Below are 27,386 nucleotides of genomic sequence, written 5' to 3'. Positions count from 1 at the left end.
TATTAGGACGATTATCACGTGCTCTTTGCTTGCCCCCCCCAACAGGCATCCAGTAAATATGACTCATGGACAGACTTCCAGTGACCCGTGGGAAATTAAACGCGTGTTTCCAAGCAGTCGGATTCTTATCATCGTTAATATTATTAGGACGATTATCACAGGATCTGCGCTCGACTCCCCAACTGGCGTCTAGTAAATACATCTCACGGGCAGATTTCCAGTGACCCATGGGAAATTAAACGCGTATTTCTGAGCAGTCGGATTCTTATCATCGTTAATATTATTAGGACGATTATCACGGGCTCTGTGCTCACGCCCCCCCAACAGGCGTCCAGTAAATATGACTCGTGGACAGACTTCCAGTGACCCGTGGGAAATTAAACGCTTGTTTCCGAGCAGTTGGATTCTTATCATCGTTAATATTATTAGGACGATTATCACGGGCTCTGTGCTCGCCCCCCCCCCCCCAAAAGGGGTCCAGTAAATACGACTCATGGACAGACTTCCAGTGACCCGTGGGAAATTAAACGCATTTCCGAGCAGTCGGATTCTTATCATCGTTAATATTATTAGGACGATTGTCATGGGCTCTGCGCTCGCCCCCACAACCGGCGTCTAGTAAATACGACTCACAGGCAGACTTCAAGTGACCCATGGGAAATTAAACGCGTATTTCCGAGCAGTCGGATTCTTATCATTGTTAATATTATTAGGACGATTGTCACGGGCTCTGCGCTCGCCCCCCAACCAGCGTCTAGTAAATACAACTCCCAGACAGATTTCCAGTGACCCGTGGGAAATTAAATGTGTGTTTCCCAGCAGTCGGATTCTTATCATAGTTAATATTATTAGGACGATTGTCACGGGCTCTGCGCTCGCCCCTACAACTGGCGTCTAGTAAATACGTCTCATGGGCAGATTTCCAGGGACCCATGGGAAATTAAACACATATTTCCAAGCAGTCGGATTCCTATCATCATTAATATTACTAGGACGATTATCATGGGCTCTGCGCTCACCCCCCAACCAACATCTAGTAAATACGATTCACGGGCAGATTTCCAGTGATCAGTGGGAAATTAAACGCATGTTTCCAAGCAGTCAGATTCTTATCATCGTTAATATTATTAGGACGATTGTCACGGGCTATGCGCTCACCTCCCAACCGACGTCTACTAAATACGACTCACGGGCAGACTTCAAGTGACCCATGGGAAATTAAACGTATATTTCCGAGCAGTCGGATTCTTATCATCTTTAATATTATTAGGATGATTATCACGGGCTGTGCGCTTGCCCCCCAACTGGCGTCCAGTAAATATGCCTCACGGGCAGATTTCCAGTGACCCGTGGGAAATTAAACGCGTGTTTCCAAGCAGTCGGATTATCATCGTTAATATTATTAGGATGATTATCACGGGCTCTGCTCTCGCCCCCCAAACCGGCGTCTAGTAAATACGCCTCACCAGCAGATTTCCAGTGACCAGTGGGGAATTAAACGTGTGTTTCCGAGCAGTCGGATTCCTATCATCGTTAATACTATTAGGACGATTATCATGGGCTCTGCGCTCACCCCACAACCGGCGTCTAGTAAATACGACTCACAGGCAGACTTCAAGTGACCCATGGGAAATTGAACGTGTATTTCCGAGCAGTCGGATTCTTATCGTCGTTAACATTATTAGGACGATTATCACGGCTGTGCGCTTGCCCCCCAACTGGCGTCCAGTAAATATGCCTCACGGGCAGTGACCCGTGGGAAATTAAACGCGTGTTTCCGAGCAGTAGGATTCTTATCATCGTTAATATTATTAGGATGATTATCACGGGCTCTGCTCTCGCCCCCCAAACCGGCGTCTAGTAAATACGCCTCACCGGCAGATTTCCAGTGACCAGTGGGGAATTAAACGTGTGTTTCCGAGCAGTCGGATTCCTATCATCCTTAATATTATTAGGACGATTATCACGGGCTCTGCGCTCACCCCCCAACCCGCGTCTAGTAAATACGACTCCCGGGCAGACTTCAAGTGACCCGTGGGAAATTGAACGTGTATTTCCGAGCAGCCGGATTCTTATCGTCGTTAACATTATTAGGACGATTATCACGGCTGTGCGCTTGCCCCCCAACTGGCGTCCAGTAAATATGCCTCACGGGCAGTGACCCGTGGGAAATTAAACGCGTGTTTCCGAGCAGTCGGATTCTTATCATCGTTAACATTCTTAGGACGATTATCACGGCTGTGCGCTTGCCCCCCAACTGGCGTCCAGTAAATATGCCTCACGGGCAGTGACCCGTGGGAAACTAAACGCGTGTTTCCGAGCAGTCGGATTATCATCGTTAATATTATTAGGATGATTATCACGGGCTCTGCTCTCGCCCCCCTCAAACCGGCGTCTAGTAAATACGCCTCACCGGCAGACTTCCAGTGACCAGTGGGGAATTAAACGTGTGTTTCCGAGCAGTCGGATTCCTATCATCGTTAATACTATTAGGACGATTATCATGGGCTCTGCGCTCACCCCACAACCGGCGTCTAGTAAATACGACTCACGGGCAGACTTCAAGTGACCCGTGGGAAATTGAACGTGTATTTCCGAGCAGCCGGATTCTTATCGTCGTTAACATTATTAGGACGATTATCATGGCTGTGCGCTTGCCCCCCAACTGGCGTCCAGTAAATATGCCTCACGGGCAGTGACCCGTGGGAAACTAAACGCGTGTTTCCAAGCAGTCGGATTATCATCGTTAATATTATTAGGATGATTATCACGGGCTCTGCTCTCGCCCCCCCCAAACCGGCGTCTAGTAAATACGCCTCACGGGCAGATTTCCAGTGACCAGTGGGGAACTAAACGTGTGTTTCCGAGCAGTCGGATTCCTATCATCCTTAATATTATTAGGACGATTATCACGGGCTCTGCGCTCACCCCACAACCGGCGTCTAGTAAATACGACTCCCGGGCAGACATCAAGTCACCCGTGGGAAACTGAACGTGTATTTCCGAGCAGCCGGATTCTTATCGTCGTTAACATTATTAGGACGATTATCACGGCTGTGCGCTTGCCCCCCAACTGGCGTCCAGTAAATATGCCTCACGGGCAGTGACCCGTGGGAAATTAAACGCGTGTTTCCGAGCAGTCGGATTCTTATCATCGTTAATATTATTAGGATGATTATCACGAGCTCTGCTCTCGCCCCCCCCGAACCGGCGTCTAGTAAATACGCCTCACGGGCAGATTTCCAGTGACCAGTGGGGAATTAAACGCGTGTTTCCGAGCTGGGGGGGGCCGCTCTTAGTGGGAGAGACGCCGCCCCTCGGGGCGAGAGGAAGCCTCGGGGGGTGGGTGGGCGTCACCGCGGCTCCCCCGGCACTGTCCACCGGGCCGCCCCGGGTGGAGGAGAGGGAAGGGGCCATCACAGCATCTCCCCCAGCAGCTGGGCCACGTTGGCTGTGTAGACGTCCCGCGGGAGGCCCTGGCCGCGGAGGAGGACCGGGCGGAGGCTGGGGTGGGGAGGCGGGTACCCGGCGGGGCAGTGGACGTCGTTGAGGACCAGCCACGCGGCGTCCGGGTCTGCTCTCCTCAGGTGGCGGAAGACGCTGCGGAGACACGGATTTCAGAGGCGGGCCGGGCTGGTGGGAGCCCCCCGGGGGGGCGGGGGACCCTTCTCGTGCTTCTCTGGCGGTTTGCCGAGCGCTCAGTACAGTGTCTGCCCCCCAGGCACTCGGTAATAACTAGAATGATGGCACTTGTGAAGCGCTTGCTACGTGCCAAGCGCTGTTCTGAGCGCCGGGGGGATTCAAGGTGATCAGGTGGTCCCACGGGGGGCTCACAGTCTTCATCCCCGTTTTCCAGATGAGGGAACTGAGGCACAGAGAAGTGAAGCGACTTGCCTGAAATCACACAGCTGAGAAGCGGCGGAGCACTGTCTTTCCCCCCTCAACTCCACCCCAGACTGGGGGGCTGGACTCCCCTTCCCTCCCTTTCACCCTTGGGGAGAGGAATCAACACCTGGTATTGACGCCTGTCTACTTGTTTTGTTCTGTTCATTCATTCATTCAATCGTATTTATTGAGCGCTTACTGTGTGCAGAGCACTGTACTAAGCACTTGGGAAGTACAAGTTGGCAGCATATAGAGACGGTCCCTACCCAACAGTGGGCTCTCTGTCTGTCTCCTCCTTCTATAATAATAACAATAATAATGATGGCATTTGTTAAGCACTTACTATGTGCAAAGCACTGTTCTAAGCACTGGAGGGGGGATACAAAGCGATCAGGTTGTCCCCCGTGGGGCTCCCAGTCGTCATCCCCATTTGACAAATGAGGCCCAGAGAAGTGAAGTGACTTGTCCAAGGTCACACAGTGGACATGTGGCTGAGCCGGGATTAGAACCCACAAACTTTGACTCCCAAGCCCAGGCTCTTTCCACTGAGCCATGCTGCTCCTTCCTCCTTCTCCTCCTCCCTCCTTCTTCTCCTCTTCCTCCCCCTCATCCTCTTCCTCCTCCTTTTCCTCCTCTTCTTCCTCCCCCCTTCTCCTCCTCCTCCTCCCGCCCCCTCTTTTCCTCCTTCTCCCTGCTCCTCCTCCTCTTCCTCCCACCTTCTTTTTCCTCCTCTTCTTCCTCCCCCTTCTTCCTCCTCCTCTCCTTCCCCCTTCTCCTCCTTCTCCCTTTCTTTTCCTCCTTCTCCCTGTTCCTCCTCTTCCTCCTCCTCCCGCCCCTTCTTTTCCTCCTTCTCCCTGCTCCTCCTCCCACCTCCTCCTTTTCCTCCTCTTCTTCCTCCCCCTCCTTCCTCCTCCTCTTCTTCCTCCCCTTTCTCCTCCTCCCGCACCCTTTCTTTTCCTCCTTCTCCCTGTTCCTCCTCTTTCCTCCCCCTTCTTCCTCCTCTTCTTCCTCCCCCTTTCTCCTCCTCCCACCCCCTTTCTTTTCCTCCTTCTCCCTGCTCCTCCTCCTACCTCCTCCTTTTCCTCCTCTTCATCCTCCCCCTTCTTCCTCCTCCTCTTCTTCCTCCCTTTCTCCTCCTCCTCCCGCCCCCTTTTCCTCCTTCTCCCCACTCCTCCTCCTCCAACCTCCTCCTTTTCCTCCTCTTCTTCCTCCCCCTTCCTCCTCCTCCTCTTCTTCCTCCCCCCTTTCTTTTCCTCCTTCTCCCTGCTCCTCCTCCTCCTCCTCCTCTCCCCAACCCCCGGCCCGCGATGCTCCATTTCAATTTCGGGGAGCGGGGGCTCTGGAGATTTTCCGCCCCTCCCCGCCCCGCCGGTGGTCTCTAGCCAAGCTCTTCGGGGTCCGGGGGCGAGAACGTTTATCTCTCAATTACCCGGGGTGGGGGGGCGGAGGAGCTTAAATGATAACCCGACTTCCAAACACGTGGACCGCGCTGGGAAGCCAGTTCCCAAGCAACCTCGGTTTCCATGGCAAAGCTGCCTGACTCTCAACCTGATTCTTTTTTCCCTACTTAAAAAGGGGGTTTTATTGAATCTCCCCGAAGAGGCCGCGTGGCCCGGTGGCCAGAGCGCTGGGGAGAGTCCAGTACAACAATAAACGGACACACGCCCTGCCCGCCACGAGCTGGCAGTCTAGAGAAGCAGCGTGGCTCAGTGGAAAGAGCCCGGGCTTGGGAGTCAGAGGTCACGGGTTCAAATCCCGCCTCCGCCACACGTCTGCTGTGTGACCACGGGCAAGTCACTTCTCGGAGCCTCAGTGACCTCATCTTTAAATGGGGATGATGACTGTGAGCCCCCCGTGGGACAACCTGATCACCTTGTATCCCCCCCAGCGCTTAGAACAGTGCTCTGCACATAGTAAGCACTTAACAAATGCCATCATTATTATTATTATTATTATTATTAGAGGGGGGCGTCAGGCATTAATAATAAATTACAGCTCTGGACGGAAGGACCGTGGGGGGCATTTACTGAGCGCTAACTGCTCACACAGCACTGTACTGAAGCAGCGTGGCTCAGTGGAAAGAGCCCGGGCTTTGGAGTCAGAGGCCATGAGTTCAAATCCCGGCTCCGCCACTGGTCAGCTGTGTGACTTTGGGCAACTCACTTCTGTGGGCCTCAGTGACCTCATCAGGAAAATGGGGATGAAGACTGTGAGCCCCACGAGGGACAACCTGATCACCTTGTAACCTCCCCAGCGCTTAGAACAGTGCTTTGCACATAGTAAGCGCTTAATTATTATTATTATTATTATTATTATTATTACTGAGCGTCGAGGACAGGGGAGGCACTGGAATCCGGCCCGCCTTCCCTGGTTCATCGATAATCGGGAATAAACTGGGGGGAACAGCCAGGACCGGGCCCCCTCCGGGAGCCCCCTTACCTTTTGGCGGCTTCTTGCAGTTTCGCGGGCTGCTTTGCACTGAGATACGTCAAGCAGGCGGCCGCCACTTTATTTAGGTCTCTCTCGTCTGAGGAGAGATGGAGGGAGACAGTCACTCAGGTGTACTTATTGAGCGCTTACTGAGTGCAGAGCACTGGGCTCGGCGCTTGGCGCCCCACTTCCAGCCCGTGAGCCCGCTGTTGGGTAGGGACCGTCTCTATCTGTTGCCGACTTGGACTTCCCAAGCACTTAGTCCAGTGCTCTGCACACGGTAAGCGCTCAATAAATACGACTGAATGAATGAATGAATCAATCAGTCGTATTTACTGAGCGCTTACTGTGTGCAGAGCACTGGACTAAGCGCTTGGGAAGTCCAAGTTGGCAACATAATGAATGAACGAAGGAATGAGAGTCCAACAGAACAACAAACAGACACATTCCCGGCCCACAACCAGAAGCAGCGTGGCTCAGTGGAAAGAGCCTGGGCTTTGGAGTCAGAGGTCGTGGGTTCCAATCCCGGCTCCGCCACTTGTCAGCTGGGTGACTTTGGGCGAGTCACTTCACTTCTCTGGGCCTCAGTTCCCTCATCTGGAAAATGGGGATGAAGACTGTGAGCCCCACGTGGGACAACCTAATCACCTTGCGACCTCCCCAGCGCTTAGAACAGTGCTTTGCACATAGTAAACACTTAATAAATGCCATTACTAGTATTGTTGTCTGCTGTGTGACCTTGGGCAAGTCACTTCATTTCTCTGGGCCTCGGTTCCCTCATCTGGAAAATGGGGATGAAGACTGTGAGCCCCACGGGGGACAACCTGATTATCTTGTAACCTCCCCAGCGCTCAGAACAGTGCTTTGCACATAGTAAGCGCTTAAAAAATGCCATTATTATTATTATTGTCTGCTGTGTGACCTTGGGCAAGTCACTTCACTTCTCTGGGCCTCAGTTCCCTCATCTGGAAAATGGGGATGAAGACTGTGAGCCCCACGTGGGACAACCTGATCATCTTGTAACCTCCCCAGCGCTCAGAACAGTGCTTTGCACATAGTAAGCGCTTAAAAAATGCCATTATTATTATTATTGTCTGCTGTGTGACCTTGGGCAAGTCACTTCACTTCTCTGGGCCTCAGTTCCCTCATCTGGAAAATGGGGATGAAGACTGTGAGCCCCACGTGGGACAACCTGATCATCTTGTAACCTCCCCAGCGCTCAGAACAGTGCTTTGCACATAGTAAGCGCTTAATAAATGCCATTATTATTATTATTGTCTGCTGTGTGACCTTGGGCAAGTCACTTCACTTCTCTGTGCCTCAGTTCCCTCATCTGGAAAATGGGGATGAAGACTGTGAGCCCCAAGTGGGACAGCCTGATCACCTTGTAACCTCCCCAGCGCTCAGAACAGTGCTTTGCACATAGTAAGCGCTTAATAAATGCCATTATTATTATTATTGTCTGCTGTGTGACCTTGGGCAAGTCATTTCACTTCTCTGTGCCTCAGTTCCCTCATCTGGAAAATGGGGATGAAGACTGTGAGCCCCAAGTGGGACAGCCTGATCACCTTGTAACCTCCCCAGCGCTCAGAACAGTGCTTTGCACATAGTAAGCGCTTAACAAATGCCATCATTATTATGATGATGGTTATCGGGCGCGTACCGAGGTCCAGCTTCTCGCACAGGGGCCCCAGGCTGAGGAGCGTGGCCAGCTGGATTTTGAAGGCCTGGGTGCGAGGGTAGACGGGGCCTCCTCTGGCGCTGACCGGGGCTTGGGTGGCCAGGGAGGCGGTCAGCTGGGGCAGGACGTCTTGGGAGAAGCGGCGCCGCAGAAAGTCCCCGCTGTGCTCGCCCAAGGTTCGCAGCACCTGTCGGGGCAGGGGGCACGACAGCGGGCAGGCCGTCGTACTTACTGAGCGCCCGCCGCGGGCACCGCGCTGGACCGGGCGCTCGGGGGAGTCCAGCCCGGCGATAGACGGACACACTCCCTGCCCGCTGCGAGCTTACGGCCTCGCTTCCATCGCCCCTCACAGCTCTATCTGGAGTCATAGAGGTCGTGGGTTCAAATCCCGGCCCCGCCAACTGTCAGCTGGGTGACCTGGGGTGAGTCACTTCGCTTCTCTGGGCCTCAGTTCCCTCATCTGAAAAATGGGGATGAAGACTGGGAGCCCCCCGTGGGACAACCTAAGCACCTTGTGACCTCCCCAGCGCTTAGAACAGTGCTTTGCACATAGTAAACGCTTAATAAATGCCATTATGAGTATTGTTGTCTGCTGTGGGACCTTGGGCAAATCACTTCACTTCTCTGGGCCTCAGTTCCCTCATCTGTCAAATGGGGATTAAGACCGTGAGCCCCCCGTGGGACAACCTGATCGCCTTGTAACCTCCCCAGCGCTTACAGCAGTGCTTTGCACATAGTAAACGCTTAATAAATGCCATTACGAGTATTGTTGTCTGCTATGGGACCTTGGGCAAATCACTTCACTTCTCCAGGCCTCAGTTCCCTCATCTATCAAATGGGGATTAAGACCGTGAGCCCCCCGTGGGACAACCTGATCACCTTGTAACCTCCCCAGCGCTTAGAACAGTGCTTTGCACATCGTAAACGCTTAATAAACGCCGTTATGAGTATTGTTGTCCGCTACGGGACCTTGGGCAAACCATTTCACTTCTCTGGGCCTTAGTTCCCTCATCTGTCAAATGGGGATTAAGACCGTGAGCCCCCGGTGGGACAACCTGATCGCCTTGTAACCTCCCCAGCGCTTAGAGCAGTGCTTTGCACATCGTAAACGCCATTATGAGTATTGCTGTCCGCTACGTGACCTTGGGCAAATCACTTTGCTTCTCTGGGCTTAAGATGGTGCTCGGCACGTAGCGAGCGCTTCCCGGATAGCGCGTGTTAGTATTATTATTGCACTTCCCAAGCGCTTCGTCCAGTGCTCTGCACACAGTAAGCGCTCAATCAATACGATTGATGATGATGATTATTGTTATAGGACTGCTCCCCGCCTCCCGGCATCCGCCCCGGCGTCCCGCGCCCACCTGGAAGGCCCCGAGCACGGCCAGGGGGTCGTCGTCGTTCAGCCGCCGTAGCAGGGGGGGCCAGGCGCGATGCACCAGCGGAAGGAGAAGGCGGTCGTGGGAGCGGAGGACGACGACGCAGTTCCTCAGCACGCCCAGGACCTGCCCCGGGGGACAACGGGCTCCGTCACCCGCGGCCGAAACCGTCATCCTCAATCGTATTTACGGAGCGCTTACTGTGTGCAGAGCACTGGACTAAGCGCTGGGGAAGTACAAATTGGCAACGTCTAGAGACGGTCCCTACCCACCAGTGGGCTCACAGTCTTAAAGGGGGAGACGGAGAACAAAACCAAACCTACTAACAAAATAAAATAAATAGAATAGATAGGTACAAGTAAAATAAATAAATAGAGTAATAAATCTGTACAAACATCTCCGTCCCGGGAGAAGCGGGGCGGCCCGGCTGGGAGAGCCCCGGCCCGGGGTGGGGGGTCTCATCCCATCGCCGCCCCTCTCCGCTGCGTGACCCGGGGCGAGAGGCTTCGCTTCTCTGGGCCCCGGCTACAAAACGGGAATCGAGTCTCATCATCAATCGTATTTATTGAGCGCTTACTGTGTGCAGAGCACTGGACTAAGCGCTTGGGAAGTCCAAGTTGGCAACATATAGAGACGGTCCCTACCCAACAGTGGGCTCACAGTCTAAAAGGGGACTAAAATAGACAGTCTAAAATCGAATGCTTGGGAAGTACAAGTTGGCAACATGCAGAGACGGTCCCGACCCAACTGAGCCTACTGTTGGGTAGGGACCGTCTCTATATACCAGAGAAGCAGCGTGGCTCCGTGGAAAGAGCCCGGGCTTTGGAGTCAGAGGTCCTGGGTTCGAATCCCGGCTCCGCCACTTGTCAGCTGTGTGACTCTGGGCAAGTCACCTCACTTCTCTGGGCCTCAGTTACCTCATCTGGAAAATGGGCATTAAAGCTGTGAGCCCCCCGTGGGACAACCTGATCACCTTGTAACTTCCCCAGCACTTAGAACAGTGCATTGCACATAGTAAGTGCTTAATAAATACCATTATTATTATTATTATTATTATGTGCAAAGCACTGTTCTAAGTGCTGGGATGGGATCAAGTTGTAAAGTCGAGAAGCAGCGTGGCTCAGTGGAAAGAGCACGGGCTTGGGAGTCACAGGTCATGGGTTCGAACGCCGACTCCCCCACGTCTGCTGTGTGACCTTGGGCAGGTCACTTCACTTCTCTGTGCCTCAGTTCCCTCATCTGTAAAATGGGGATTAAGACTGTGAGCCCCACATGGGACGACCTCATCTCCTTCTGTTCCCCCCAGCGCTTAGAACAGTGCTTTGCACATAAGAAGTGCTTAACAAATGCCATTTTTATTATTATTATTATTATCAAGTTGTCCCACGTGGCGCTCCCAGTCTTCATTCCCATTTTACAGATGAGGGAACTCAGAAGAGTGAAGTGACTTGCCCAAGGTCACACTGCTGTGGTGGAGCTGGGATTCGAACCCATGACCTCTGACTCCAAAGCCCGGGCTCTTTCCACTGGGCCACGCTGCTTCTCTAAGGTCCCCGGGGGTTCCGATTCCCGGGCCCCGGCTCTTTCCGGGGCTTGGCCGAGCCCGCGCCTGGAATTTCTTCCAGGAAGCAGCTCTCTCCCGGTGTCCACGCTGGGGGTCCGCCCGCCCGCCCGCCCGCCCGCCCACCCACCTTCAAGCGGACGGGAAGATCCGGGTCGGACAGCAGGTGGACGCATCTCTCCATCACGTCCTTGGCTATCCGGATCTGCAGAGGAAGGGGGGTCTCCTCGTCTTGAAGGTTGTCTCTCGTCTCCCCCTCAGTTGGTAGCACGGCCTCCTCTGGAAAACGGAAAAATAAGGACAGTAATAATAATAATAATAATACTGGCATTTGTTAAGCACTTACTACGTGCAAAGCACTGTTCTAAGCTCTGGAGAGGCTACAAAGTGATCAGGTTGTCCCACGGGGTGCTCACAGTCAATCCCCATTTTCCAGATGAGGTCACTGAGGTCCGGGGAAGTGAAGCGCTTGCCCCAAGTCACCCAGCTGACAAGCGGCGGAGCCGGGATTTGAACCCACGACCTCCGACTCCCAAACTCGGGCTCTTTCCACTGAGTCACGCTGTTTCTCTGTAATACTGTTATTGCCTCCTAGTAACCGTTCTGTCATATATTATGTAATAAAATACAACCACGTGATAATAAAATGATATAAGAATAATGATCCAGAGAAGCAGCGTGGCTCAGTGGGAAGAGCCCGGGCTTGGGAGTCAGAGGTCGTGGGTTCAAATCCCGGCTCCGCCGCTTGCCAGCTGGGTGACTGTGGGCAAGTCGTTTCACTTATCTGGGCCTCGGTGACTTCATCTGGAAAATGGGGATGAAGACTGTGAGCCCCCAGTGGGACATCCTGATCACCTTGTAATAATAATAATATTAGTACAGTGCTCTGCAATAAGCGCTCAATAAATACAATTGAATGAATAATAATAATAATGGCATTAAATAAGCGCTTACTATGTGCAAAGCACTGTTCTAAGCGCTGGGGAGGTTACAAGGTGATCGGGTTGTCCCACGGGGGGCTCAGTTTTAATCCCCATTTTACACAAGAGGTCACTGAGGCCCAGAGAAGCGAAGTGACTTGCCAAGAGTCACCCAGCTGACAACTGGCGGAGCCGGGATTTGAACCCATGACCTCTGGGCTGGGCGTCAGAGGACCGGGGTTCCCATCCCGGCTCGGCCCCTTGTCTGCCATGTGACCCTGGGCAAGTCACGTCACTGCTCAGAAGCAGCGTGGCTCAGTGGAAAGGGCCCGGGATGCGGAGTCAGAGGTCATGGGTTCAAATCCCGACTCCGCCGGTTGTCAGCTGGGTGACTTTGGGCGAGTCACTTCACTTCTCTGGGCCTCAGTTCCCTCATCTGGAAAATGGGGATGAAGACTGGGAGCCCCACCTGGGACAATCTGATCACCTTGTATCCTCCCCAGCGCTTAGAACAGTGTTTTGCATATAATAAGAGCTTAATAAATATTATTATTATTATTATTGTTATTATTGTTATTATTATTATTATCTGGAGTCTGGCCCCTCGGCTTTATGCCCAGATTTTCTTTGCCGGGAAGGCAGAGGGAGGATGAGAGAGATTCGAACTCTTCCCTCCCTCCTCTCCCGACCGATCGGGCTCCCTGAAGCACTATATTAATTAGCGAGAAAAACGTCTAATTAGCACCAAATAGCGGGGTGCTAATCTCTCACCCTGCTCCTCGTCAGGCGGTGCCAAAACGAGACTTTCTTCTCTCTGGAAAACGCAGTAAACAAATCGTCCGGGCAAAGAGAAAATGAGCTCCCTCGCAGACGAGGTGTGAATTCTGCTCGCGGTCCCCGGTGAAATGAATTTCCCCGTTTTTTCTTTTATTTTTATGGTATTTGTTTAGCGCTATGTCAAAACACCTAAAGCGCTGGGGTGGGTGGAAGTTAAATGGATTTAATGGAAGTCCCTGTCCCGCCCGGGGCTCCCAGTCTAAGCAGGAGGGGAAATGGGGGTTTGAGCCCCATTTTCCAGATGAGGGAACTGAGGCATAGAGCATTCATTCATTCATTCGTATTTATTGAGCGCTTACTGTGTGCAGAGCATTGTACTAAGCGCTTGGGAAGTCCAAGTTGGCAACATACAGAGACGGTCCCTACCCAACAGCGGGCTCACAGTCTATTAGAAAGGTGATCAGGTTGTCCCACATGGGGCCCACAGTCTTAATCCCCATTTTCCAGATGACGTTAACTGAGGCCCGGAGAAGTGAAGCGACTTGCCCAAAGTCACACAGCTGACAAGGGGCGGAGCCGGGATTAGAACCCGCGACCTCTGACTCCGAACCCCGGGCTCTTTCCACCGAGCCACACTGCTTCTCATACAGTGATATATCTGTAGTTTATGTATATTATGTTGCCAATTTGTACTTCCCAAGCGCTTAGTACAGTGCTCTGCACATAGTAAGCGCTCAGTAAATACGATTGATGATGATGATATTTGTGCATTTAGCTTTAATTCTATTTGTTCTGAGGACTTGACACCCGTCCACATGTTTTGTTTTGTCGTCCGTCTCCCGCTTCTAGACTGTGAGCCCGCTGTCGGGTAGGGGCCGTCTCTATATGTTGCCGACTTCCCAAGCGCTTAGTATAGTGCTCTGCACACAGGAAGCGCTCAATAGATACGACTGAATGAATGACTCCCGGGGCCGGGCTCTCCCCGTTAGGCCGCACTGCCTGTGAAAGAGGCCGAATTACCTTCTTCACGGGGGGAGTCTGGGACGTTTCCTTCGGCCACGTCTTTCTCTCGCAAGTAGTCCAGCACGAACCGTTCGATTTCTTCCGCCGTGGGGGTCTCCGGGCCGGGGGGTCCGGACCCCGCCGCGGGCTGGGCCTCCTCCTCCTCCGGAAACCACTGGGCTAAAACAAAAAAGGGCACGGGATCACCGGGCTCATCGTCGTCATCACCCACGCTGAGAAGCAGCGTGGCTCGGTGGAAAGAGCCCGGGCTTTGGAGTCGGAGGTCATGGGTTCAAATCCCGGCTCCACCAATTGTCAGCTGGGTGACTTTAGGCAAGTCGGTTCGCTTCTCTGGGCCTCAGTGACCTCATCTGTAAAATGGGGATGAAGACTGTGAGCCCCCGTGGGACAACCCGATCAGCTTGTAACCTCCCCAGCACTTAGAACAGAGCTTTGCACATAGTAAGCACTTAATAAATGCCATTATTATTATTATTATTATTATTATCACACAGCAGACATATGGCAGAGCCAGGATTAGAACCCAGGTCCTTCTGGCTCCCAGACTTTGGGCAAGTCGCTTCGCTTCTCTGGGCCTCAGTTCCCTCCTCTGGAAAATGGGGATGAAGACTGTGAGCCCCACGGGGGAACAACCTGATCACCTCGTATCCTCCCCAGCGCTTAGAACGGTGCTTGGAACATAGTAAGCGCTTAACAAATGCCATCATCATTATTATTATTATTATCTCTGCAGTCGTTCTGATAAGTATATCCACAGAGCTCTCGGTTAAAAAAAATAATACGGAAGTGGTTTACCATCGCTTTCTTCCACTCATCATTATCAGAGAAGCAGCGTGACTCAGTGGAAAGAGCCCGGGCTTGGGAGTCAGAGGTCATGGGTTCAAATCCCAGTTCCGCCCACTGTCAGCTGGGTGACTTTGGGCAAGTCACTTCACTTCTCTGGGCTTCAGTTCCCTCATCTGTACAATGGGGATGAAGACTGTGAGCCCCCCGTGGGACAACCTGATCACCTTGTAACTTCTTCAGCGCCTAGAACAGTGCTTGGCACATAGTAAGAGCTTAATAAATGCCGTTATTATTATCATCATCATCATCGCAGTCTTCTAGACTGCGAGCCCGCTGTCGGGTAGGGACCGTCTCTATATGTTGCCGACTTGTACTTCCCAAGCGCTTGGTCCAGTGCTCTGCACACAGTAAGCGCTCAATAAATACGACTGAATGAATCACCAGGATAGCGTCATAATAAAAACATGACCGTAATGATGATCATCTTGAAGGTATTCTCTTCCATTTTTAAAAAATGGTATTTGTTAATAATAAAGACGATAGCGTTTATTAAGCGCTTACTAGGTGCAAAGCACCATTCTAAGCCCTGGGGAGGTTAGAAGGCGATCAGGTTGTCCCACAGGGGGGCCTCTGGGCCTCAGTTACCTCATCTATAAAAGGGGGATTAAGACTGTGAGCCCCACGAGGGACATGGACGGCGTCTAACCCGATCAGCTCGCATCAACTTGTACTTCCCAAGTGCTTAGTCCAGTGCCCTGCACCCAGTAATCGCTCAATAAATATGATTTATTGCTCTGCACCCAGTAAATGCTCAATAAATACGACTGAATGAACGAATGAATTTACCTCGGTGCTTTCTCTTTTAATGCCATTTATTAAGCGCTTACTATGTGCAAAGCACCGTTCGAAGCGCCGGGGAGGTTACGAGGCGATCGGGTCCCAGTCCCTGCCTTCATCCCCGTTTGACAGACGAGGGAACTGAGGCCCGGAGAAGCCGGGTGACTCGCCGGAGGTCACACAGCTGAAGAGCGACGGTGACTGCGGTCCCCACGGGGCCGCCCCTTCCAATCAATCAATCGTATTTATTGAGCGCCTACTATGTGCACAGCACTGTACTAAGCGCTTGGGAAGTACAAATTGGCAACATATAGAGACAGTCCCTACCCAACAGTGGGCTGACAGTCTAAGAGGGGGAGACAGAGAACAAAACCAAACATACCAACAAAATAAAATAAACAGAATAGATATGTACAAATAAAATAAATAGAGTAATAAATCCGTACAAACATATATAGATATATACAGGTGCTGTGGGGAAGGGAAGGAGGCAAGATGGGGGGGATGGAGAGGGGGACGAGGGGGAGAGGAAGGAAGGGGCTCAGTCTGGGAAGGCCTCCCGGAGGAGGTGAGCTCTCAGCAGAGAGCTCCTTCCTTCACACTTCCACGGGGAGATGCCGGCCCCCGGCCACGCGCTTCCGGGGCGGCCACCCCGGACCTACCCAGCGCGCGGAGCGTGGCGTCCAGGGCGTCCAGGGCGTCCAGGGCGGCGCGGTCGAGCCCGGGCGGGGCGCGATCCAGGCCGCGCAGGGCGGCGGCGGTCACCTCGTCCAGCAGCGGCAGCACGGCGGGCCCCGCGGCGTCCAGGACGGCCCCCAGGACCCCCGCGCCGCCCACCCCCCGCCTCAGCCCCAGGGCCACCCCGTCCGCCAGGTAGTCCGCGTTGCGGCCCACCAGGTCGCGGGCCGAGGCGTAGCCGCAGGCCCGGCCCACCGCCTCCAGGGCCCCCCCGGCCGCCCGGCGCACCGGCCCGGCCCGGTCCCCGGCCTTCTCCAGCAGCGGGTAGAGCGCCCGGGGCAGGAGCGGGCGGAAGCCGGCGCCCAGGGCCTCCGCCAGGACCCCGACGCCCTCCAGCTGGACGCACAGCTGCCGGACGTTCGCCGCCACGGCGCGGGCCCCGCCGTCGGCCGTGTCCAGCCACCAGTTGGCCCGGCCGGTGTACTCCTCCAGGACGGAGGCGGCCACGTCCCTCAGCTCCACGGGGGAGGCGCCCCCGGCCGCCCGGTCCGCGGGGTCCAGGCCCAGCCCGGCGGCCCCGGCCACCAGCTGGTTCAGGACGGCGGCCGCCTGGGTCCGCAGGGCGGGCGTCCGCACGTAGAGGTCGGTGAAGTGGTCGGCCAGGAGGTAGAGGTCCCCGCGGCGGCCCAGCAGGCGACAGGCCTCGAGCAGCAGCGGGGCGGCCCCGGCGGGGTCCAGGAGGCGGAAGCCGCGGGCGGGCGACCCCCAGGCGCCGCCGCCCCGCTCCTCCAGCCCGCCGGGGGGGACGGCCGGGTCCGGCTCCAGGGCCTGCAGCAGGGTGGACGCCAGGCGCCGCAGGTGGGGGCCGCAGCGGAGGAAGGCGGGCAGGCCGGGGCCCAGCAGGCGGAGGTAGCCCAGCAGGCGGAGGAGGGCGGCCCGCGTGCGGCGGTCGTCGCCCGAGCCCAGCAGGCGGGGCAGGGCGGCCGCCAGGCCGTGCAGCCCCGTCCGCAGGCCGTCCGTCGGGGCCGCCTCCGCCGGCAGGGCCGCCAGGCCCCGCGCCCGCACCGCCGGGTTCTCGTCGCCGGCCAGGGCGGCCAGCGCCCCGAGGAGGGGCCCGGCCGCCGCCGCCAGGGACCGGCGGCAGCCGCCCAGCAGGTGCCCGGCCAGGTCCGCCAGCTCGGCCCGGACCCGCCAGTGCGGGTGGGGGACGGCGGCGTCGGCGATCCTCTCTGCCAGGACGGCCAGCCGCTCCGCGGCCCCCGGGGGCGGCCCCTCCGCCCGCCCGTCGTCCATCGCGGCCCCCGCCATCCGGGAGAAGGCCCGCAGGGCGCGGACCACCACCCGGTGACCCTGCCGGGGGTCGCCGCCGACGATGCGGGCCAGGGCGCTGGCCACGCCCGGGAGGAAGGCGGCCGCGGCCTCGGCGGCCTCCGCCCGCTCCGCCGGGCCCCAGGGGTGGCCGGGGCAGTCGCAGAGGAGCAGCAGGGTCAGCAGGGCGTCCAGCGCGGCCGCCCGCACCGCCCCGGAGCCCTCCGCCCGCTCGGCCAGGCCCAGGAGCAGCGACACGGCGAAGCCCAGGTGGGGCCGGGCGGGCGGGCGGACCAGGGCGACGACGACGTCGCCGTAGGCCGCGTGGACCAGGGCCCTCAGCGCGGCCATCACGGCCAGCTGCAGCTCCTCGGAGGCGGCGGGGGCCGGGCGGCGGGGGTCCCCCGGGGCCAGGCAGAGGCACAGCTCCGACAGCAGCTCCGGCAGGAGGGCCGGCCGCCGGACGCAGGTGGCCGACAGCACGGACGTCAGGCAGGCCACCGTGCGCAGGACCAGGCCCTCCCGCTTGGGCCCGGGGGTCTTGAGGGCGAAGCGCAGGGGGAACAGGACGTACTCCTGCAGCTGCTGCAGGGCCGCGTCGTCGACCGCCCTCAGCCGCTCCTCCAGCCGGCCCACGCTCTCCGCCGTCGGGGCCCGGGTCAGCCCCACGCAGGCCGGGCGCAGGTGGGCGAAGGCCTCCTTCGGGGTGGCGAAGGTCGCCATGTCCTGCGGAGTCGGGGATGGGGGGGGGGGGACACATCATCATCATCATCATCGATCGTATTTATTGAGCGCATACCATGTGCAGAGCGCTGTACTAAGCGCTTGGGAAGTACAAATTGGCAACATATAGAGACAGTCCCTACCCAGCAGTGGGCTCACAGTCTAAAAGACACGGACACAGAGGCCACAGGAGATACAATAACGACCATAATTTCTAGCCTGTGAGCCCGCTGTCGGGTAGGGACCGTCTCTAGATGTTGCCCACTTGGAATCCCAAGCGCTTCGTCCAGTGCTCTGCACGCAGTAAGCGCTCAATAAATACAATCGAATGAACGAATAACAATAAGAATGGCATTTATTAAGCGCTTACTACGTCGCCCACTTGTATCCACATTCAATCGCATTTCTTTATTCGGAGGCCTTCCCAGACGGAGCCTCCTCCTTCCTCTCCCCCGCCCCTCCCCACAGCACCTGGATATATGTTTGTACAGATTTATTACCCCATTTATTGATTTAGTACATATTCCATTCTATCGATTTTTATTTGGTTAATATGTTTTGTCTTGTGGTCTGCCTCCCCCTTCTAGACTGTGAGCCCGTTGTTGGGTAGGGACCGTCTCTAGATGTATATAGAGACCTGTATACATTTATTACTCTATTTATTGATGTGTTTGTGCATAGTCTATTTTATTTTGTTGATTTATTTTATTCGTACATATTCTATTGATTTTATTTTGTTAACGTTTTGTTTTGTTGTCTGCCTCCCCGTTCTAGACTGTGAGCCCGTTGTTGGGTAGGGACCGTCTCTATATGTACATAGAGACCTGCGTATATTTTTGTATGTATTTATTACTCTATTTATTGATTTATTTTATTTGTACATATTCATTCTATCGATTTTATTTGGTTAATACGTTTTGTTTTGCGGTCTGCCTCCCCCTTCTAGACTGTGAGCCCATTGCTGGGTAGGGACCGTCTCTAGATGTATATAGAGACCTGTATATATGTTTGTACGTATTTATTACTCTATTTATTGATTTATTTTATTTGTACATATTCTATCTATTTTATTTTGTTGATTTATTCTTTTTGTGCGTATTCTATTGATTTTATTTTGTTAATATGTTTTGTTCTGTTGTCTGCCTCCCCCTTCTAGACTGTGAGCCTGTTGTTGGGTAGGGACCGTCTCTATATGTATATAGAGACCTGTATATATGTTTGTACATATTTATTACTCCATTTATTAATTTATTTCATTTGTACATATTCCATTCTATCGATTTTATTTGGTTAATATGTTTTGTTTTGTGGTCTGCCTCCCCCTTCTAGACTGTGAGCCCGTTATTGGGTAGGGACCGTCTCTAGGTGTATATAGAGACCTGTATATATGTCTGTACGTATTTATTACTCTATTTTATTTGTACATATTCATTCTATCGATTTTATTTGGTTAATATGTTTTGTTTTGTGGTCTGCCTCCCCCTTCTAGACTGTGAGCCCGCTGTTGAGTAGGGACCGTCTCTATATGTATATAGAGACCTGTATATACGTATGTACGTATTTATTGATTTATTTTATTTGTACATATTCATTCTATCGATTTTATTTTGTTGATATGTTTTGTTTTGTGGTCTGACTCCCCCTTCTAGACTGTGAGCCCTCTGTTGGGTAGGGACCGTCTCTAGATGTATATAGAGACCTGTATATATGTTTGTACGTATTTATTACTCTATTTTATTTGTACATATTCATTCTATCGATTTTATGTGGTTAATATGTTTTGTTTTGTGGTCTGCCTCCCCCTTCTAGAACGTGAGCCCGTTGTTGGGTAGGGACCGTCTCTAGATGTATATAGAGACCTGTATATATGTTTGTACGTATTTATTACTCTATTTATTGATTTATTTTATTTGTACATATTCATTCTATCAATTTTATTTTGTTAATATGTTTTGTTTTGTTGTCTGCCTCCCCCTTCTAGACTGTGAGTCCGTTGTTGGGTAGGGACCGTCTCTATATGTATATAGAGACCTGTATATATGTTTGTACATATTTATTACTCTATTTATTGATTTATTTCATTTGTACATATTAATTCTATCAATTTCATTTTGTTAATATGTTCTATTTTGTTGTCAGCCTCCCCCTTCTAGACTGTGAGTCCGTTGTTGGGTAGGGACCATCTCTATATGTATATAGAGACCTGTATATATGTTTGTCCATATTTATTATTCTATTTATTAATTTATTTTATTTGTACAAATTCATTCTATTGACTTTATTTTGTTAATATGTTTTGTTTTGTGGTCTGCCTCCCCCTTCTAGACTGAGAGCCTGTTGTTGGGTAGGGACCGTCTCTAGATGTATATAGAGACCTGCATTTATGTATATATATTTGTATGTATTTATTACTCTATTTATGGATTTATTTTATTTGTACATATTCTATTTACTTTATTTTGTTAATATGTTTTGTTTTGTTCTCTGTCTCCCCCTTCTAGACTGTGAGCCCGTTGTTGGGTAGGGACTGTCTCTATTTGTATATAGAGACCTACATATATGTATATATGCTTGTATGTATTTATTACTCTATTTATTTATTTATTTATTTATTTTATTTGTACATATTTATTCTATTTATTTTATTTTGTTAATATGTTTTGTTTTGTTCTCTGTCTCCCCCATCTAGCCTGTGAGCCCGCTGTTGGTAGGGACCGTCTCTATATGTTGCCGACTTGTACTTCCCAAGCGCTTAGTCCAGTGCTCTGCACACAGTAAGCGCTCAATAAATACGATTGAATGAATGAATGAATGAATGTGCAATGCACTGTTCTAATAATAATGTTGATATTTGTTAACAATAATAATAATAATGATAGTATTTGTTAAGCACTTACTATGTGCAAAGCACTGTTCTAAGCGCTGGGGAGATACAAGGTGATCCGGTTGTCCCACGTGGGGCTCACAGTCTTAATCCCCATTTTCCAGATGAGGGAACTGAGGCCCAGAGAAGTGAAGAAGTGACTTGCCCAAAGTCACCCAGCTGACAATTGACGGAGCCGGGATTTGAACCCCTGACCTCTGACTCCAAAGCCCGGGCTCTTTCCACTGAGCCACGCTGCAGCGCTTACTACGTGCCAAGCAGCGTTCTAAGCGCTGGGGTGGATACAAGGTGATCAGGTTGTCCCCCGGGGGGCTCACAGTCTTCATCCCCATTTGACGGATGAGGGAACTGAGGCCTAGAGAAGTGAAGTGACTTACCCAAGGTCACACAGTGACAAGCGGCGGGGCCGGGATTTGAACCCCCGACCTCTGGCTCCCCAGCCCGGGCTCTTTCCACTTAGCCATGCTGCTTCTTTAAGTGCTGGGGAGGTGACAAGGTGATCGGTTTGTCCCATGGGGGGCTCACGGTCTTCATCCCCATTTGACAGATGAGGGAACTGAGGCACGGAGAAGTGAAGCGACTTGCCCAAAGTCATTCACATTAATTCAGTAATATTACTATTATCTCCCCCCAGTGGTTAGAACAGTGCATGGCACATAGGAAGCGCCTAAAAATACCATTATTATTATTATTATTATTATTATTATTATTGTTATTATTATCTCTCCCAGTGGTTAGAACAGTGCTTGGCACATAGAAAGCGCCTAAAAATACCATCAATCATTATTATTATTATCATCTCCCCCAGTGGTTAGAACAGTGCGTAGCACATAGTAAGCACCTAAAAATGCCAGCATTATTATTATTACCATTATTATTATTATTATTATTCCCCCCAGTGGTTAGAACAGTGCTTGGCACATAGGAAGTGCTTTACGAATGCCATCATTATTATTATTATTTTTATTATTACCTCAGCTGTCAAATGGGGATGAAGATTGTGAGCCCCGCGTGGGATGACCAGATCACCCTGTATCTTCCCCAGCGCTTAGAACAGTGCTTCGCACACAGTGAGTGCTTCACAAATACCATCATTATTATTACCTCATCTGTCTCTCTGTGCTCTGCACATAGTAAGTGCTCAATAAATACGATTGATTGATTGATTGATCTGTCAAATGGCGCCATCATTATTCTTATTACCTCATCTGTCAAATGGGGATGAAGCCTGTGGGCCCCCACGGGGGACGACCTGATCACCCTGTATCCTCCCCAGCGCTTAGAACAGTGCTTTGCGCATAGTAAGCGCTTCACAAATGCCATTATTATTATTTCAATTATTATTATTACCTCAGTTGTCAAATGGGGATGAAGTCTGTGAGCTCCACGGGGGACGACCTTATCACCCTGTATCCCCCCCAACGCTTAGAACGGTGCTTTGCGCATAGTAAGCGCTTCACAAATGCCATTATCATTATTATTACTGTTATTATTATTATTACTGTTATTATTACCTCGGCTGTCAAATGGGGATGAAGCCTGTGGGCCCCACGGGGGACGACCTGATGGCCTTGTATCCTCCCCAGCGTTTAGAACGGTGCTTGGCACATAGTAAGCGCTTCACAAATGCCATTATTATTATTAATCATTATTATTACCTCAGCTGTCAAATGGGGATGAAGCCTGTGGGCCCCACGGGGGACGACCTGATCGCCTTGTATCCTCCCCAGCGCTTAGAACAGTGCTTTGGGCATAGTAAGCGCTTCACAAATGCATTATTATTATTTTAATTATTATTTTTACCTCAGCTGTCAAATGGGGATGAAGCCTGTGGGCCCCACGGGGGACGGCCTGATAGCCTTGTATCAGGTCCCCCAGCGCTTAGAACAGTGCTTTGCGCATAGTAAGCACTTATCAAATAACAACATTATTACTATTGTTATTATTATTACCTCAACTGTCAAATGGTGCCATCATCATTATTATTATTATTACCTCAGCTGTCAAATGGGGATGAAGCCTGTAGGCCCCCACGGGGGACGACCTGATAGCCTTGTATCAGGTCCCCCGGCGCTTAGAACAGTGCTTTGGGCATAGTAAGCGCTTCACAAATGCCATTACTATTATTTTAATTATTATTTTTACCTCAGCTGTCAAATGGGGATGAAGCCTGTGGGCCCCACGGGGGACGGCCTGATAGCCTTGTATCAGGTCCCCCAGCGCTTAGAACAGTGCTTTGCGCATAGTAAGTGCTTATCAAATACCAACATTATTATTATTATTATTACCTCAACTGTCAAATGGTGCCATCATCATTATTATTATTATTACCTCAGCTGTCAAATGGGGATGAAGCCTGTGGGCCCCACGGGGGACGACCTGATAGCCTTGTATCAGGTCCCCCAGCGCTTAGAACAGTGCTTTGCGCATAGTAAGCGCTTCACAAATGCCATTATTATTATTATTAATTATGATTATTACCTCAGCTGTCAAATGGGGATGAAGCCTGTGGGCCCCACGGGGGACGACCTGATCACCCTGTATCCTCTCCAGCGCTTAGAACAGTGCTTTGGGCATAGTAAGCGCTTCACAAATGCCATTATTATTATTTTAATTATGATTATTACCTCAGCTGTCAAATGGGGATGTAGCCTATGGGCCCCACGGGGGACGACATGATCACCCTGTATCCTCCCCAGCGCTTAGAACAGTGCTTTGCGCATAGTAAGCGCTTCACAAATGCCATTATTATTATTTTAATTATTATTATTACCTCAGCTGTCAAATTGGGATGAGGCCTGTGGGCCGCACGGGGGATGACCTGATTGCCTTGTATCCTCCCCAGCGCTTAGAACAGTGCTTTGTGCATAGTAAGCGCTTCACAAATGCCATTATTATTATTTTAATTATCATTATTACCTTAGCTGTCAAATGGGGACGAAGCCTGTGGACCCCACGGGGGATGACCTGATCGCCTTGTAACCTCCCCAGCGCTTAGAACAGTGCTTTGGGAATAGTAAGCGCTTCACAAATGCCATTATTATTATTTTAATTATTATTTTTACCTCAGCTGTCAAATGGGGATGCAGCCTGTGGGCCCCACAAGGGACGACCTGATAGCCTTGTATCAGGTCCCCCAGCGCTTAGAACAGTACTTTGCGCATAGTAAGCACTTATCAAATAACAACATTATTACTATTGTTATTATTATTACCTCAACTGTCAAATGGTGCCATCATCATTATTATTATTATTACCTCAGCTGTCAAATGGGGATGAAGCCTGTGGGCCCCCACGGGGGATGACCTGATAGCCTTGTATCATGTCCCCCAGTGCTTAGAACAGTGCTTTGCGCATAGTAAGCACTTATCAAATAACAACATTATTACTATTATTATTATTATTACCTCAACTGTCAAATGGTGCCATCATCATTATTATTATTATTACCTCAGCTGTCAAATGGGGATGAAGCCTGTGGGCCCCCACGGGGGACGACCTGATCACCCTGTATCCTCCCCAGCGCGTAGAACAGTGCTTTGGGCATAGTAAGCGCTTCACAAATGCCATTACTATTATTTTAATTATTATTTTTACCTCAGCTGTCAAATGGGGATGAAGCCTGTGGGCCCCACGGGGGACGACCTGATAGCCTTGTATCAGGTCCCCCAGCGCTTAGAACAGTGCTTTGCGCATAGTAAGCGCTTATCAAATACCAACATTATTATTATTGTTATTATTATTACCTCAACTGTCAAATGGTGCCATCATCATTATTATTATTATTACCTCAGCTGTCAAATGGGGATGAAGCCTGTAGGCCCCCACGGGGGACGACCTGATAGCCTTGTATCAGGTCCCCCGGCGCTTAGAACAGTGCTTTGCGCATAGTAAGCGCTTATCAAATACCAACATTATTATTATTGTTATTATTATTACCTCAACTGTCAAATGGTGCCATCATCATTATTATTATTATTATTACCTCAGCTGTCAAATGGGGATGAAGCCTGTGGGCCCCACGGGGGACGACCTGATCACCCTGTATCCTCTCCAGCGCTTAGAACAGTGCTTTGGGCATAGTAAGCGCTTCGCAAATGCCATTATTATTATTTTAATTGTCATTATTACCTCAGTTGTCAAATGGGGATGAAGCCTGTGGGCCCCACGGGGGACGACCTGATCGCCTTGTATCCTCCCCAGTGCTTAGAACAGTGCTTTGGGCATATTAAGCGCTTCACAAATGCCATTATTATTATTTTAATTATTATTATTACCTCAGCTGTCAAATGGGGATGAAGCCTGTGGGCCTCACGGGGGACGACCTGATAGCCTTGTATCATGTCCCCCAGCGCTGAGAACAGTGCTTTGCGCATAGTAAGTGCTTATCAAATACCAACATTATTATTATTGTTATTATTATTACCTCGACTGTCAAATGGTGCCATCCACATTATTATTATTATTACCTCAGCTGTCAAATGGGGACGACCTGATAGCCTTGTATCAGGTCCCCCAGCGCCAAGAACAGTGCTTTGGGCATAGTAAGTGCTTCACAAATGCTATCATTATTATTATTGTTATTATTATTACCTCAACTGTCAAATGGTGCCATCATCATCATTATTATTATTATTACCTCAGTTGTCAAATGGGGATGAAGCCTGTGGGCCCCACAGGGGATGACCTGATAGCCTTGTATCAAGTCCCCCAGCGCTGAGAACAGTGCTTTGCGCATAGTAAGCGTTTATCAAATACCAACATTTTTATTGTTGTTATTATTATTACCTCAACTGTCAAATGGTGCCATCATTATTATTATTATTATTATTATTATTACCTCAGCTGTCAAATGGGGATGAAGCCTGTGGGCCCCACGGGGGACGACCTGATCACCCTGTATCCTCCCCAGCGCTTAGAACAGTGCTTTGGGCACAGTAAGCGCTTCACAAATGCCATTCTTATTATTTTAATTATGATTATTACCTCAGCTGTCAAATGGGGATGAAGCCTGTGGGCCTCACGGGGGACGACCTGATCGCCTTGTATCCTCCCCAGCGCTTAGAACAGTGCTTTGGGCACAGTAGGCGCTTCACAAATGCCATTCTTATTATTTTAATTATGATTATTACCTCAGCTGTCAAATGGGGATGAAGCCTGTGGGCCTCACGGGGGACGACCTGATCGCCTTGTATCCTCCCCAGCGCTTAGAACAGTGCTTTGGGCACAGTAAGCACTTCACAAATGCCATTATTACTATTTTAATTATGATTATTACCTCAGCTGTCAAATGGGGATGAAGCCTGTGGGCCCCACGGGGGACGACCTGATAGCCTTGTATCAGGTCCCCCAGCGCTTAGAACAGTGCTTTGCTAATAGTAAGCGCTTCACAAATGCCATTATTATTATTATGATGATGATTATTACCTCAGCTGTCAAATGGGGATGAGGCCTGTGGGCCCCACGGGGGACGACCTGATCACCTGGTATCCTCCCCAGCGCTTAGAACAGTGCTTTGGGCATAGTGAGCGCTTCACAAATGCCATTCTTATTATTTTAATTATTATTTTTACCTCAGCTGTCAAATGGGGATGAGGCCTGTGGGCCCCACGGGGGACGACCTGATCGCCTGGTATCCTCCACAGCGCTTAGAACAGTGCTTTGGGCATAGTAAGCGCTTATCAAATACCAACATTATTATTATTGTTATTATTACTACCTCAACTGTCAAATGGTGCCATCATCATTATTATTATTACCTCAGCTGTCAAATGGGGATGAAGCCTGTGGGCCCCCAAGGGGGACGACCTGATAGCCTTGTATCAGGTCCCCCAGCGCCTAGAACAGTGCTTTGCGCATAGTAAGCGCTTCACAAATGCATTATTATTATTTTAATTATTATTTTTACCTCAGCTGTCAAATGGGGATGAAGCCTGTGGGCCCCACGGGGGACGACCTGATCGCCTTGTATCCTCCCCAGCGCTTAGAACAGTGCTTTGGGCACAGTAAGCGCTTCACAAATGCCATTACTATTATTTTAATTATTATTTTTACCTCAGCTGTCAAATGGGGATGAAGCCTGTGGGCCCCACGGGGGACGACCTGACGGCCTTGTGTCATGTCCCACAGCGCTTAGAACAGTGCTTGGCACAGCGTAATCGCTCAACAGATACCACCATCATCATGATGATGATGATGGTGACGGCGGTTGCTGCCGGTCTCCTCAGAAACCCGTCCGTCCGTCCGTCCCGCCCTCTTACCTCGTCCGTGCGGCCCCACGTGGGTCGGCGGCCCCGCCTTCCCGCCCTTCCCGCGCCCCCCGGAAGTGGCTCCGCTCCGGGGTCGCGGCGCGATGACGCACTTCCGGCGCGGCGGCGGCGGCGCCGGCGGGAAAAGAGGCCCGTGCGGCCGCAGTGCGCCTGCGCGGAGCCGCTCGGCCCCGCCCACCGCCTGCCGGGCCCGGGGACCGGCCGACCCACCGTCGGGGCGCGCGCCCCCGTCCCGGCCCCCCCGCCCT

General features: G+C 51.6%; 1 protein-coding gene across 1 annotated transcript; it reads right to left on the bottom strand.

Moving 5' to 3' along the window:
- Nucleotides 1–2,976: 2,976 nt before the first annotated feature.
- On the bottom strand, nt 2,977–27,170 carry TTI1 (TELO2 interacting protein 1). Its single transcript, XM_038750073.1, has 8 exons — nt 27,130–27,170; nt 15,939–17,988; nt 13,651–13,812; nt 11,064–11,212; nt 9,358–9,498; nt 7,979–8,183; nt 6,325–6,412; nt 2,977–3,600 (listed from the first exon to the last, which is right to left on the bottom strand). The coding sequence occupies exons 2-8, from the start codon at nt 17,983–17,985 to the stop codon at nt 3,417–3,419; spliced, it is 2,976 nt and encodes a 991-aa protein (XP_038606001.1). The 5' UTR covers nt 17,986–17,988; nt 27,130–27,170; the 3' UTR covers nt 2,977–3,416.
- Between the last annotated feature and the right edge of the window lie 216 nt (nt 27,171–27,386).

This window comes from Tachyglossus aculeatus, chromosome 8, assembly GCF_015852505.1.
Source record: "Tachyglossus aculeatus isolate mTacAcu1 chromosome 8, mTacAcu1.pri, whole genome shotgun sequence".
In the NCBI taxonomy this organism is placed as follows: Eukaryota; Metazoa; Chordata; class Mammalia; order Monotremata; family Tachyglossidae; genus Tachyglossus; species Tachyglossus aculeatus.
The sequence above is the reverse complement of the archived record's forward strand: the minus strand, read 5'-3'. Positions and strand labels throughout refer to the sequence as shown.